General features: G+C 41.3%; 1 protein-coding gene across 3 annotated transcripts in view; it reads left to right on the top strand.

The window, feature by feature from the left end:
- IGF1 (insulin like growth factor 1) overlaps positions 1 to 16,147 on the top strand; it is a 91,205-nt gene that overhangs the window by 59,109 nt on the left and 15,949 nt on the right. For 2 of the 3 annotated variants that reach the window (XM_039338185.1, XM_039338184.1), the window contains exon 5: positions 2,032 to 3,661. The exons of the other annotated variant lie outside the window; for it this stretch is intronic. In XM_039338185.1, the coding sequence (XP_039194119.1) occupies positions 2,032 to 2,071 (40 nt within the window). In that variant the 3' untranslated portion in view covers positions 2,072 to 3,661. Of the gene's footprint in view, positions 1 to 2,031; positions 3,662 to 16,147 lie in introns of those variants that run through there. 3 annotated transcript variants of the gene reach the window in all.

Genomic DNA, 16,147 nt, shown 5'->3' with positions numbered 1-16,147 from the left:
AAATAAAGAATTCATGAACTTAGATGACAGAAGCAGAGATCGTGTAGTTATACTATAGGTTAAATGTTACAAGATACAAGAGGACAAGACAGCAAAATATATTCTGGCAGAGCTCACTTAACAACTGCGCTGTTTGTCTATGGAGATTCTCAGTCATCCAGGTCATGGTTGTCCCAAAGGGGCTTTTTTCAGGAGACAACTGGACTTTCTTGTTTTTCTTTAAAGGCCTTTTGCTTCTTGTCCAAGAAGCTTCTTCAGCTCTGATTACTATCTAGTCAGAGCTGAAGAAGCTTCCCCACCATCTAGGCCAGTGGTTCTCAACCTTTTTAATGCCGCGACCCCCAACCGGTCGTAAGTCAAGGACTACCCAATCGGTCGTAAGTTGAGGACTACCCAACCGGTCGTAAGTCGAGGACTTTCCCTGTCCGGGAATGCCACACATGCGTGGTGCCGCCCCCTGCGCCGGCCGAGGCGTAGCTGGCAAGCAGCAGAGACGGCGCAGGCCAACCACCAGCTGGGCCACCAGCTGGCCCAGCCCAAGGGAGGTAAGGCACCCGCTGGGCCCCACGTGCGCCAGCAACCCTCCCTCCGCCCGCCGGCCTCCCACTTCCCACCCCTGGCCCTCTTTTACTTACATTTTTAGTAGTTGCTCAGCAGGGAGGGGTGGAAACTTCCAGACAGCTCGCCTTCGCTGCAGACAACTTGCAGGATCGTTTGCAGAATGGGACTTTTGGCGGGCTCAGCAGGGCAGAGACAGCCTGGACAATTCCTATTGGCTTTTGAAAGCCAATAGAATTAGACTCTGTTCAAGAGAGTCTATTCTATTGTCTTTCAAAAGCCAATAGAATAAAAGGGAGTAGCACAGCTAAGGAAAAGGGGGAAAAAATGGTGGACTGCGTTGTTTGGCGACCCCCGTGAAATGGTCGTTCGACCCCAAATGGGGTCACGACCCACAGGTTGAGAACCGCTGATCTAGGCAGAGCTGAAGAAGCTACTTGGATGAGAAGTGAAACATCTTCAAAGAAAAACAAGGAAGTCCAGTTGCCTCCTTAAAAAGCACCTTTAGGACAACTGCACTGTTTAGCAATTGCTTCAGGTTACTACAGCACCAAAAAAGTCATTTTACAACCAGTCCTACCATTTCCAACCATTATAGTTCCTTCTGTATCCATTTGTATGTGTGCATATTGGATTCTCTGCCATTTTAAACTACTCTTCTTTTTTTAAAAAAAAGTATTGGTCATTCTCTCTCTTATTGGCTCTCTAGCTTGCCACACAGGACACCTCCAACATGTATTTTAACATTTGCCAACATTTAACATTGCCATAAGACATGTAAATGTTGCACTGAGAAACTGAAAAAAATTAATAGAAAAAACACTGAGGAAATAATTGAAATATATGAAGGAAGGATGGATGCCTTCTTAAATGAACTGATGAAATTATCGACTTTAGCTTTTTTGGATAAAATTGCATTTAGTAAAACAAGTTAGTGAAATATTATCCAAAAGAGACTGAGTCTCTTACTTAAGTCAAATTTATAAATAAATGACAATTTGGCAACTTCAGTATATTAATCTCTTTTCTATATGTGCCAATACCTTGCAAATTGTGGGACATTCTCTAGAAGACGGGCGGGGGAGAGAGGGAGTTGCATAGTATTTAAGATGTAGAAAAGCTTCATCTGAACCCAGAAAATTCCATCAGGAAAAGTGGTTTGTGGATTGCAATCTAGACATCTATTGGCTAATTATTTTTGTTCAAAAATTGAAAAGGAAAAAACAACAACACATCATTGCTATTTGTTTACAATGTTTTGCTCTGCAAAATGTAAGTATAGCAATAGCACTCAGTTATACTAATCTGAAGACTTCTCTACTAGGCCTGGGTGTGGGAAAAAAGCTCCATACATGTCACTAGTTTTGTGTGCCTGGTCTTAAGTACTGTTGCATTTTTTTCTTGTAATCATTCCATTAACTTAAACACCTATTTCCAGACTATGTTGTAATTTAGGTTTATTTCCCCTTGCAGCCCAAACCCCAAAGCGCTCCACCGACACAAGCCACATTGAGGACCAGAATCTTAAGCAAGGAACTTGCCTGCATCAAACTAACTCATGGGCAAGTTTCCTGACAATAGAGAGTAAATGACAACAACTTTTACTTTGAGGTATGACAGAGTGACTCTTGACACATTTCTCACCAATTCAATTGCATCCCAAGAAGAATATCAAAACTACCAGCTGGTGTCTTTTTTTTTTTCGGAATTAGTGTTGCTATCTAAAAGAAAGATTCTTCAGTGCAAGATGTGTATTTCCTTTATTTAAAAAAAGTCAGAATGTAATATAGGATATGTTTTACATACTTCGGAGAAAGTTTGAAATGAGGCATTTTTGATGCATCCCAAGAGGTTTCGGTAACAAAACCTGATGCACATTTACAATATCACTTGCCTCTAACCACTACCTTTTTGCCTACGTCCTGCATAATCTTCTCTGCAAGCTAATATGACTGAGGACTGGCTTATACCTACATGGATGACCTCTTACAAATCTAGCATAAGTAGCCCTCCAATTTATGAATATTCTTATTTTTTTTAACTGCAAAGGTGCTAAATGTTGAGATTAATTTTGATGTATTTCCCTTGTGGTCATATTTCTCCCTTGTGATCAAAGAGAGAGGCACCCTAGAACTAAGGATAAATTTTCTGACAGTGAGAACAATAAACCAGTGGAACAGCTTTTCTTCAGAAGTTGTAGGTGCTCCATCACTGGAGGTTTTCAAGAAGAGATTGGAAAGCCATTTGTCCAGAATGGTGTAGATCTCCTGTCTGAGCAGGGGGTTGGACTAGAAGACCCCCAAGGTCCCTTCAAGCTCTGTTATTCTGTTATTCTTTTAGTTTTTTCCTAAATCCAAATTCATCAAATCACTTCAGATCATGCAAGTTCTTCCTAAGTGAATGCAAAATGCATGAGCATAAATTTTTGTGCAAAAGGCTGTCCATGTTTAGATCTCTAGTTTACCATTTTCTCCCTTGTGTTCCATCAGAATACAAACTGTCATGACTTCATGACAAATAAATAATATTTCATACTATGTATGTAACATAAGTATGTTGCAGAATTTCCTATTCCATGGCTATCAAATACTATTCATCAGTTATTCTCTCTATTTAGCACTCATTAGTTGCACACAGACACAAATCCCAGCAACCAAAGTTTTATTGCTTGTACAAAGAAGGAAAAAAAATCTCACCATTTCACATGTCACTCAGAATCATTTAGCCCATGTGCCAACTCTGTCCAAAAAGTTTAGCCCGGTAAACATTGCTCCATAAACAAATAGCATACTCATGCTTCTTAAAAGCTTTTTAGTGTTTATCATGATAGGTCCAAAAATTCTCAAAAGCTAGTTGTCTGATTTCCACTTTTTTTTTTTTTTTTTGCATTGTATCTCTACAATTTAATTGACTGCAGTTCTTTTTTTAATGGACTCAGTCATACTGTATTGAATGAAAGCAAAAGCAATCTTTGGTTTGTAGAATGTATGGAAATATTTGCAACCCTCTTGGAACAAAATCAAAATGTGAAACATTACTGTAAGAGGGTACCTTTCTAATGTATTTGTATGTATAGTTTATGCCTCTGTGAGGTTGAATAAATAATAATGGTTAATAAATATCTGTCTCAGCATCTTCTGTTCCAAATAAGTCTTGATTTCTTTACTCATAACCTGGTTGCTTTAAAACATACTTGGAGTATTTCTGGCTTTCCATCAGCCTGAGCCAAGACTACAATTTTATTGCAAACCAGCCTTCCATAATCTGGTATTCTCCAGATCTGTTGGATAGCAATTCTTAAAAATCCTTCTGTCAGGATGATGGAAAAGCACAGGGAAGTGGAAAAGTGACATAATTTAGACCTCATAACTGTTCGCTGTTGATGAGAACAATGGCAGCACTCCATACCTTTGATTGTTGAATATGATGCTTCCTATTTTTTATAATCAAAAGCTGCAGATAAACATAATAATGTATGCTTTTGATGACAGGAATGGGAAAAAGTTCCGAAATTCCATAGAATTCTTCTTAAACACTATTGTCCCAATGATACCACCTTAATCTGCTTAGTTTTACCATTTCTGCAAGCAATAACTGAAGGCATACAACTGTTATTATGTCAGCACAACTTCATCTTCCACTAAGTTTGAATTTATACTCACTATGGATCGAAATTAAGAAAAAGATAGCTGTGCAGTTGAAGCAGTGATCACCAGTGACTTGAAATTAATTTGAACAAGAGCTAATCTGAGGCCAACTTCTCCTAAGGGTCACAATGCATTTTTGAAACATTACTCTTTCTAAAAGCAAATTCAGATGGTTGAATGCCAACAGAATTTAAGCCAAAACAGAGGCCCTCCGAAGTATCATGCTTTAGAAAAATCTGAGGTTTGCAGAAATACAACAAATTTTCTAGGAGAAGAAGCCTAACATGATAAAAAATAAAATACTGTATATTCCCATTTTTTTAAGATCATATCTTTCAAATTATAAACCATATAAAAAGGTAAAGGTTTCTGTTGAATCCGTCGTTCGCGTGCGAATGATGAAGACACATGGTGACAACTTACAATGCTTTATTCTCCTACTCCAACTCCAAGCAAAAAGCAAAAGGCACGTAGACCTTTTTATAGGACTTGAAACCCGGTCAGAGTGAACCAATATGAGTTCTTCTTTCTTCGCGCCTTGCGCATGCGCACAAGGCTGGCTCCATTCTGTCTGGTCCCGGGCAGCTTTTAGAATGCCTGGGACCATTTGCAACAATTCTGGGCCTGCTAAGTTTCCTCATCAGGCCCAGGACACAACACCCCTCCCCCCTGGATAGAACACAAACAATTCCAATTTTCTTTACAATAATAATAAAACAAATTAAAAGAAAATAATAGTCTGCTCACATGTAGACACCCTTCTTATAACTAATGAGTTAGCTAACCAACCCACTCTCTAATGTGGACTTCGTATGTCTATCTTCTACCCACATAGGTCCCATCTCCTCAACCTAGACCTGTAAAGTCCCTTGTACTGACAAGAACCTCACATATTCGCCTAGATGCTTAGGAGGGGCCTTAGCCCGTTGTGACCTATGCAAGGTTAGGGAAGGTGCCTGGTCTGTTAGCTCACCTGCCCGGCTAGGCAGACCAGGACTTGTTCTTAAGGGCGCCTGGCCTAACGGCCCATCTGTTGGGCTCGCTAGACCAGGACTTTTATGCACATATTTTGCAGGTGACCCCTGGTGAGGCGTGCTGGCAGAATTGCCAGAGCTCTCCCCAGGCTCCGTGAGAGCAGCTGAAATTCCCCAACCCTCTGAATTGGCTAAGGACTCCCCAACTACCCTGGATGGCTCCAGGAAACTTAGTCCCTCGAGCCCGCGACCAATCTTGGACGTGACCTGCATTGCAGGTGTGTCCCAATACTCCCAGTCTTCTGTGGCCGAGGTGCCAGAGTCAGGAGTCGCCTCCATGGCAACCCCCTTTGCTGGTGACTTCCTTTTGGGAGCAATTGCGGAATTAGGCAAGCACCCTTGATGGAATTCCTTTTCTCTTACTGCTAGTGATTTGTGTGGATACCCCCGGTCAGTCTCCCTGTCTGGAGCACTGTCTGACATATGTGAATACTGTGGATACCCCCGGTGTGACTCCCTGTCTGGAGTAATTATGAATGTGTGGGATGACCCCCTATCCAGTGAATTCCTGTTTGGAGCTCTTGCGGATACGCATGACTCCCTGTTCGGCGCAAGAGTAGAGGCAGGGACGGAATCCACAGGGGACAACCGCCAGCGCAGTTGATCAATGTGACGCCGTAGGACACGGCCATCTTCCAAGGTCACTTCATATGAGAGAGGTCCAGAGATCTTACAGATGACAGCAGGAACCCACAGATGGCCAGGAGCGTAGTTCCTAGCCCAGACCGGATCGCCCAACTGTAGTCTCCTTGGTGCCCGTGGGTGTGACACCTGAGAAGCCACCCAGTCTGGGTGCAACCTGCCCAATTTAGTAATGAGTCGGCGACCCCAGTGGAGTTCAGCTGGGCTCTTTCCAGTGGTCATGCAAGGTGTGGTGCCATGTGCAAGAAGAAAGTCAGCTAACCTGTGATGCCAGCTACTGAACATGTGTCCTTGGTGGTGCACACCATCCTTTCAACCTGCCCGTTGGTGGAAGGGTGGAAGGGAGCTGATGTTGCATGCCGGATCAGGTTGGTCTGAAGAAAATCCTGGAACTCAGAAGAGGTAAATTGAGGGCCATTATCTGAAACCAGAACATCTGGAAGTCCGTGTGATGCAAAAATTCCTCTCAACACCTGGATAGTCCTGGCAGTAGTAGTGGAGGAAACAGGAACAACCTCTAGCCACTTGGAATGGCTATCAATAAGGATAAGGAAGAATTGCCCCTGAAAGGGCCCAGTATAATCTAAATGTACCCATGACCAAGGGGAGTGTCTCCTCCCACTTGTGGACAGGGGCCTGAGGCAGTTCAGGCAGTGATTGTTGGCACCCGTGCACCTGAGCCTCGATAGCTTTATCAAGTCCAGGCCACCAAAGATGGCTGCGCACACGCGCTTTCATCCTGACTATCTCAGGATGTCCCTCATGCAGGGAGATTAAGACTCTAGACCTCAATGAGGCTGGGATGACTACCCTGCTACCCCATAAAAGGCACCCATTAAAGATAGACAGTGCGTGTCTCCTTTGCCAAAAACTTTGAAATGTCGCATCTGGACACGTGTCAGGCCATCCTGACAACACCCATGTCAGCACACGTGTAAGCGTGTGATCAGTGGCAGTTTCTGCAGCCACATCCCTAGCATTGAGGGGGAAATTCAGGCAACTCCTGAATGGAAAGAATATTAATGGCAGGAGCAAGGTCTGCTCTGCTGTAAGGTAATCTGCTTAGGCCGTCTACATGGCCCATTTCCAGGTTTATGAACTAGAGTGTAGTCATATGCTGGCAGGAAAATGGACCATCTCAGCATACGAAAAGAAATGATATGTGGGGTCTCTTTGTTAGTGATAAACAAACCCAGCAGAGGCTTATGGTCAGTATAGACCATGAAATGGCAGCCATATAAGAAATCATGAAATTTATTTATGCCAGCCACTATGGCCAAGGCTTCTCTGTCAATCTGAGCGTAATTCCGTTCTGCAGATGACAGAGTCCTTGAATAATAGGCCACAGGGACTTGTGTCCCATCAGCCTTCAGATGGCTAAGTACTGCTCCCACCCCATAAGGAGATGCATTGCATGCGATGCAAACAGGCAGTTGCTCATCGAAATGCTCTAAAACAGCATTAGAAGTAAGCAAGGCCTTAACCTCATTGAAGCTCTTGTCATGGACTTTAGTCCACTGCCAAGGAGCCTGCTTGTCTAAGAGCCTATGTAAAGGCTCTGCCACTGCAGCTTTGTGTGGGAGAAATGCATGGTAAAAATTTAAGAGCCCCAAGAAGGCTTGTAGCTCATTCTTGGACTTGGGGCTTGGGGCCTGTTGAATAGCTTGTAGTTTAGCTTCAGCAGGATGAATGCCTTGGGCATTATTCTGAAACCTAAGAAGTCAGTGGAAGTGACTCCTATCTTGCATTTATCCTGCTTTAGCTTAAGGCCTGCTTTTCAAAAACAAAGCAAAACAGCCCTTAATCTTTCTGCTAAATTTTGAGATGACTCCCCAGCAATGAGGACATCGAAGTAGGGACAGACCCCAGGAATACCTTAAAGTGTGCTCTCCATGACACTTTGGAATATGCCAGGAGCTACATTGACCTCAAATTGCAGTCTCTTGACCTTGAAGGCCCCCCTGTGAGTTACAATAGTCTGAGCCTCTGCAGCTGCCTCATCAACAGGTAGCTGTTGATAGGCCTGCACCAGGTCAAGTTTCGCAAAAATGTGCCCCCCCTTGAGGGAGGCCAGGATGTGGCTTACAACAGGGACTGGATAAGCATGCTGTTGCAACGTCTTATTCAGTGTACACTTGTAGTCTGTACATATACGTATTTCCCCATTAGCCTTTAGAGGCGTTACTATGGGGGTTTCCCATGGACTAGAATCCACAGGTTCTAAAATGCCCTGCTGGAGCAATTTGTCCAGTTCAGCATCTATCTTACCTTTGAGGGCAATTTGTCCAGTTCAGCATCTATCTTACCTTTGAGGTACCTTCCTAGGCTTAACCCTGATGGGCATGATGGTTGGGTCTAACCGTAGCGAAATGGGAGGCCCCTTGTAGGATCCTAGTTCTGAACTAAACACATCTGCAAACTCCTTGCAAACCTCTGCAAGCTGTGCAGCCCAGTTACTTGGATTCCTAGAGCCTCAAACCAATCGAGTCCAATAAGACTTGTACGTTCACCCCCAACAACCACCACATCTAGGGAACCTTCAAAATCCTTATACTATACCTTAAGGGTGGCCTCCCCCTTAACACACACCATAGAATTTTGAAAATCTGTGAGTATTAGATTCAATGGCCTGAGTTTAACTCGAAGGCCACTACTGCTTTTGAAGGTATTAATTGAAATAATGGAAAGAGCGAACCCAGTGTCCAACTCCATCAGTAAGGGAACCCCTTGCAACCTTACGTTAATGAAAAGTTTCTTCTTAAGGGGCTTGTGTGTCCCTGTTTTTAGAATGCTCCTGCGCGATGCGCAGAAACCCACCCTGTGTTTGCTGGGGACCCTGGTACCTTTCTGAAACAATTCTTCCTGAGGTTGAACCTTCTGGCGACCTAGACAGATGGATGCAATGTGGCCTTGCCTGCCACACGCCCGGCAAATGGCGGAGCGGAATCGGCAATCAGCTCACTTGTGGCATCCTCCGCACCCAAAGCATTGAAAAGATGCTGGGGCCTTGACCGGACGTCCCTTCTGCCTCCTCTCAGCTGGCTGGTGAAGTCTGTCGGCCTCCTCTTCAGGATCCACTTCTGATCCTTCTCGAGCATCCTCTTGATGGATGGTAGCTGCGTCTGGAGGATTCCTGGCGAGGCGCAAGGCCTTCACAGCTCCGCCTGCTGCTTCCTCAGCTGCCACCTCTCGCAATGCATCTTGGAAGGAAACATCTTCTTTTGCAAAAATCTTTTGTTGTAAGTCTCTGCTCCTTAATCCGCAGACAAAGTGATCTCGCAGCCTCTCTTCCAGATCCTTGAACTCACAAGGTCTGGCTGCTTGCCTTAAGGCCGCAATAAAGTCTGCAGCAGATTCACCCAGCCTCTGGTCTCTCTGCTCAAATGCGTGCCTCCAAGCAATGATGGATAACTTCGGCTGGAAGTGTTCCTTCAACATTTTCTTTAAGTCAGTATATGCTACTGACTCCAGAGGTGCAGGGGCCACTAGATTTTCTGCGATGTCAAAAGCTTCTTGTCCACAGGCACACAAAAGAGTTGCTGCCTTCAGGCCATCTTCTCTAATCTGATTTACTCTGAAGTAATTCTCCACCCGTGCTACGTAGGAATTCCATCTCTCTGGGTGGGAGACATCGAAATCAGTCAAGCAGCCAATCTTCGACATCGTAAGGTTTACGATCTTCACCACTCACTTCCTCTGCAAGCTGCTGTTCGGGGAAAGGGTCCTTTAGCTGAGCTCACCCTCCAGCGACGCTGTACTGCCAGGCTGGGACGCTGATTCAGACGCCGTCTTCCCCCTCTTCAGGACTTCCAGGGTAAGTCCTTAAATCTTTTGTTTCGCCAGTGTTAAATCCGTCGTTCATGTGCAAATGAAGAAGACACATGGTGACAACTAACAATGCTTTATTCTCCTACTCCAATTCCAAGCAAAAAGCAAAAAGCATGCAGGCCTTTTTATAGGGCTTGAAACCCAGACAGAGTGAACCAATACAAGTTCTTCTGGCGCCACTCTGTCTGTTCCCAGGCAGCTTTTAGAATGCCCGGGACCATTTGCAACAATTCTGGGCCTGCTGAGTTTCCTCATCAGGCCCAGGACACAACAGTTTCCCTGTGCAGTTGTGTCTGATTCTAGAGGTGGTTACCTTCCCACTGAAGTGGTACCTATTAATCTACTTGCATTTACATGCTTTTGAACTGCTAGGTTGGCAGGAGCAGGGGCAAAAACAGAAGCTCACCCTGTCATGCAATGCTCAGGTCTCAAACCTAGGCTGTCAGCTTTCCAGCTGGCAAGCTCAGCCTCTTTAACCCCTGAGCCATCACACTCCCATAAGCTATATATCCTATCCAATAATGGTGAATTCCAGGTCATACAAACCAACTTTTTGTTAAGTGTCAGCATATAACATAAAATAATGATGCACTGAGGAAAGTTTTTGATGACTTCATCATCAAAAGATGCAGGAAGGACCTAAAGAGAAACACTGAACAGAAACACCTGACATAGACAACTACCAGCAAAACTGGCTCCCAATGAAAGCCACAGATACAAGACATATGACCTGTGGCTTATAAAGAAGCCCAGATAAGGACATATACAAATATTTACAGAACAATTCTAATGTGCATGAATACTTGGATGGAAAATGGTTCCTTGAAAAAAAAGTTAATATGAAAAATAAATATCCATCATATATTTCTTTATCATTTGAGTACTCTTTCAAAATACATCAAAATCATACACTACAATTTGTATTTCTTCTAGTAAACAATTTGCCAGCTAACATTCATGCATTCGTATAAATTATTCTATTTAAATTTATTTTGAAGTAAGTCTCAAGATATTTTATGGCTTTTTCCCCTTAGCAAGTGTGTTTGCAATTGTAACTTTACCCTCAATATCCTTCTTGATATGGGCAACAACTGGACAGAATTATTTCTGTTACACCTGACTTGAAAAAATCCTGAAAGTATCCATTTGCTGAAATGGGAACAAAGACTCTGGATTTGATTGGCAGTTGCTCTGATTCAGCAGGGCTCTTTCATTCCTAATAATGTTCAATACAGAAATTTGCAATACAAAGATATATGAAACTAACTGCGAATGATACCATACAAAAATATCTGGTTTTGTTTTAACAGCCAATAATTATTAGGAATTATTATTAGTCCAGACACTTAGTATTTGAAATGGAAGGCTTGGACCAAATAGAAGAATATATTAATGCCTATAACGTATACAATTAATGTATGTAAGTTTTGGATCCAGTAGCATATCCTGCAGTAGATTTGCAACCTTGTGAGCAATTCTTATGGAACAGCCTGGACCTATTTCAAATAGTATCAGATTCAAAATATCAAATTGAAAATAGGATTCAAATTGGTTCTTGACTTCTGTATCTAGTTTTCCAGTGCTAATTAAAACCAAATCACAAGCAGAAGAGGAGATACTTTATCTCAATTCCTATTTTGTTCTTTACAATGAAATTGGCTAGAATAGAAGCTCCTAATTTATTAATCATTATGGTTAATGAAGAGTTGGTGAATCCTGTCTTATATACTGTACCATTTTTCTAATATAAACCAGGAGGACTTTATGAGTTTCTGTGCACTAAGTTTCACAGGTGAGTTAGCTGTGTCCTACATTTTTAATTCAGGGAAAGAGGTGTTCAGAGTGATGCCTTAAAAGAACAGTCTGATTCCATCCATGTCCTTAGTATGCTAGTGGTACATATTTCAACTCTTTGGAAAACTGCCTCTATGTGTAAACTTGGACTTTGGAGAGGAGGAACAATAAAGCAAATAGAACTCATTAATGAAGGCAAATATATGTGTCCCAGGATAATATTGCAGGATTCCAAATAGAACTTTTCTACTTCTGATGATGATTCTTGTAGACGGGAATGGAACCATCACATATCATGCCCTATTCCTAACTCAGAGACTTATTCTAGCAATATTGCATGATGATCAATGGCATACAAGCATTAACATCTGGGGTATGATCCTATCTATGTAACTCTATGTGATTTATACATCCTCAGAGTATCATATGTCTGTGCAGAGTTGTACCCAGGCTCTTGTTGCAGAACTATATTAGCCCCTTTCTGAACGTAAGTAAAAGGGATGTAAGTATAGCCCTTTTACTGGAATTTGCTTCCAGAAAAGGCATTCACCACATTTCTCTCCAGTAAAAATAATTTGGGCAAACAAGACTATTATATTTGCAACACTATCCAGGACTTTACTGTTATATGCAGCCTAAAGATGATCAGCTTCTTGCAGCTATACTTTCTCTTTTCCATAAAAATATTTGCAACCTGTAATTGATTTCCCAAAAACATAGCATCTAAGGTGTTTGCTTCTTTTTTTCAAGAGAGGTCATATCACCATCACTTTCAAACTGATTGGGATAATTCTTTCACCTAAGTAAGTATGGCGGTCTTCCAAAACAGATCCAATTACACATTAATTGCTTAACAAGAGTGGGTAAAGGTCTAGAAAAGAGATAATTCTTTTAATCCCCACATGCAACTTGTCTACTTCCTTGGGTGGCAACTCTGAAAATGATCCTACTAGAATCCCCTAAATTGAATAGATTTTCCAGTAATTGTGATGACTAACTTGAAGTAGATGTGAGCAACTTCATTCTCAAAGTATTTTATAATTGTATTATACAACTCCCAAAAAGCCTTGCTGGGTAGTTCACTTGGATTCAGTAACACAAGAAAAGTAAGCCCTCTTTGTCATCACCATGTAAATAAAGTTGCAAGTTCTACATTATATTTGGTCATATTTGCTGTATAATTTGTGCTCCTGTTGTCCAGCTTCTTTATCCAGAATTCCTTGGTAAATGGAAAAGAATTTCACGTTTTACATAATTGTAGAAAACACCCAGAGGCAAAAATGTTCGTGACCCTGCTCATCTTGTTGTACCACAATGATTCATCACATCCTCCAAACATTTTCCCATGGGGAAAATTATTATATTAATGGAAAGAAATTGCATTATCTGTTTTTAATACATTTTATGCATTTAATTTTTGTCTTGTTCTTCTCTCTTGTTATAAAATCTATTTAGTGGGTTACGACACTCCCTAATCAAATTCTTAGTGCATAGAATGGATGGATGGATGGATGGAGAGAGAGAATATATGCATAAATAAATATGCATTCTAACCCAACTCTGTCATGATTTAGATTTTCTCAATATGTGTAGCCTAATTTCTCTAATGGCACGTAGCAAGAGCTCAGTCATTAGCTAGCAAGATTTCAGGGCCCAGGTTCTGGATTTAAAATGTGTTTTTTAAGCACTATCAGTTTTCCACCAAGACCGATTGAGTCTCAGGACCTGGTGCCTTAAAGAGGAAGTTGTGGGTGCTTCATCACTGGGGGCTTTCAAGAAGAGACTGGACAACCCCTTGTCAGAAATTGTGTAGAGTCTCCTACTTCAGCAGGGGGTTGGACTAGATGATCTACAAGGTCCCTTCCAACTCTGTTATTCTGTTTAACTTCCCCTGAGTTCACACAGACATTCAAGCCTGACATATTCACTTTGCAGACAAACCGCTGAATCGTCTTTAAAATGACTTTGATGCTTATTTGTAGAGGAACGGGAACAACCAGCTGTCATTGAACAATTGCAGAGCAAGCCAGAAACAATCGGTACTGATTGTAATGATAGCATTTACAGCCTGTTTGGAAATCAACTCCCCCTGCTTTGGGATTAGGGAATCTTGCAATTTAGTAGGAAGTCCAAATGCTGGCTTAGCCTTCCCATTATTTTTCCAGAATATGCTAATGTCTTAACATGGTACCACCTATTATAACTTTATAAAAACAACAAAAGAAAAATAGATCTCCTCCTATTATATCTTCTGGCATAATGCCTCCATCTGCAGGTCGATGAAATTCCTACTCTTCCAGTAAAATGTTGTTGTTTTAGATGACACTCTTTTTATCACTTTCTCTCCAGCACCAGTGGTATTCGGTAACTCACTAATCTGATCATTTGAGCAGATTAATTGCTGGGCTACTGTAGCATTTCTATACACACCTTAAGAGGAGACTCTTAAGCTTTTTTGTACATAAATGTATCCATATTGCCTGTTTCTGCAACAATCCAAACTTGGCTATCAAAAACCCAGAAGATGGCAATTAAAAGAGTTTCTCAATGTTAATTAGAAAATGACATATCTAACTAAAACATGCTATCCTTTTTCATACCTAAATATGGATTTCTTTTCATGCAATATTTCTACAGCTGAGTGCTTATAAGGTTGCACAAAGGGTTTGCAGTCTTCCTGTCCCTCATCTACTTTTCCTGAAAGTATTCCACATCCCTAGAAACTCAAGACTTCCCAGAATGTGGCAGTGTTTCTTTCTTCTACATGAGTTTGGCTATTGAGGGCAGACTCTTTCCTCTGAAATTTGGAAACCGGGTACGTGACATCAACCACCATTATTTGGCGAGTAAGAGGTTTTTATAAACTCTAAAATTATTTTAGCTATCCTACTTTTCCCCTCCATTTCTCTCATTTGGATGGAGTTTATAAGAAATTGTCACGGTAATAAGAATGCTTTTAACAATTTGGTGTGCAGCCAAAGTCAAACTGACCTGGCTATAAGTTCAGAGAACTTGTTCTCACAAAGCATTATGGCCATATATTATTTTCTGCAACTGGAGCCAAACTGAGCCAGTTCCAGATTAACTAGAGAAGAGGTTGAAAGAATGGTTGTCAAGACAGCCACAGCAACAAGCACTGACGTCCTTAAATATCTATTAAGAAATTATGATTTAACCTTCCATGAGGAAGACTAGGGAATTGTGGGAGAAAGAGTTCATCATAGGGAACACAAAAGAGAGAAAAGTTGCTATAATTAAATCAAACCGTCTAGTGTTCACCTTTGGATAGAGGGAGATCATCTTCCAGGACCCTAGATATTTTGCAGACTGTCTTCGCTGGCTACAGGGAATCAATCTCATAGATCACACTTAAGAGTTAAGCTCTTATTTGATTAGCTAAAGTTTACTGAATCATTTTTTTAAAAAATATATTGGATTTTTAAAAAAAAATACAACACAGACAATTCAAAAACATTAATCAGCTACAATCCATACTGGGCAATGACACTGCACTTTCTTGAGCATTGAAAGGCAAGCAAATATTGCATCAAAGCCAAACTGAAGCAGATTCTCAAGAGCAACAAGGAACAACAGGACAGTGATGCCAACACGGTAACTGGAGCCAGCAACAAACCCAGATGACTGCTTTGTCCCACGTCTACACCCGCAGCACCATCACAGTCACCAACAAATACAAACACAAGATTAGAGGAACTTTCACATGCCATCATCTGCTACCATTGTCCTTCTGGGTTTTGCATACGACAAATGGGGTAAACTTTCCACCAAAGAATTAAAGGATGAAAATTTGAAATCAGCATTCAAAACAAGGACATCTTAATATCAGAACATTTCAGCCTCTCGGGAAATTCCATGGCACATCTCAAAGTGACTGTTTTGGAAAAACGGGACTTTAATAACACCATCAAGTAATAAATTATTAAATTCACACAGTTTTAGGCAGTCAAAGAAGGTCTTCACCACCAAATGAATTTAATGCATTGTAATAGTTAATTATATAATTATTAAGAAGGTACTTGTAATCTGTCTCACCTGCATCTGTATAACCAACTTATCTCTCCCAATTTATTACCCTACATCAACCTTGCCACTCTACACATCTGATGATGTGAGCTACATGTTTCAATAAAATTTCTTAGTTTGGAAATAGTGTTACCAGACTCCTAATATTTTGCCTCCATAACATAGTCTACAATGTCAGGAATATACATGAGAATGATAAAGCTGTGGAAGGCATATGTAAAATATGACAGTCTTTTGCCAATAAATAATATGGCAGATTGCTCAATTTGGTAAGAAGGGATTTCTCATCCGTTCAGCAGATGATCTGGGAATACTGCAATTGTTGCAAGCAGACAGAATGCTAATTCAATTACACTGAGGTAATCTGTCATATCAGGAGTCTGGCCTGTCAAATTAAATTTGGAAATAAGCTTTTTTTAAAAAAAAATGTGCATGAACATGAGCAAGAGTGTTAATTTTCAACAGAGTTACAGCTAATAATAGTTAAATCTCTCTAACCTGGATCAAAATAGAAAGTGGGTACTTGCTATTAATTGCTTTTAAAACCTGGAATGCTTTCTAAGGACAGATTTCACACTTGTCTACTTTAGGTCCTTGGCT

Source organism: Crotalus tigris, unplaced genomic scaffold (assembly GCF_016545835.1).
Source record: "Crotalus tigris isolate CLP2741 ecotype Arizona unplaced genomic scaffold, ASM1654583v1 scf7180000017694.5664430, whole genome shotgun sequence".
In the NCBI taxonomy this organism is placed as follows: domain Eukaryota; kingdom Metazoa; phylum Chordata; class Lepidosauria; order Squamata; family Viperidae; genus Crotalus; species Crotalus tigris.
The sequence above is the reverse complement of the archived record's forward strand: the minus strand, read 5'-3'. Positions and strand labels throughout refer to the sequence as shown.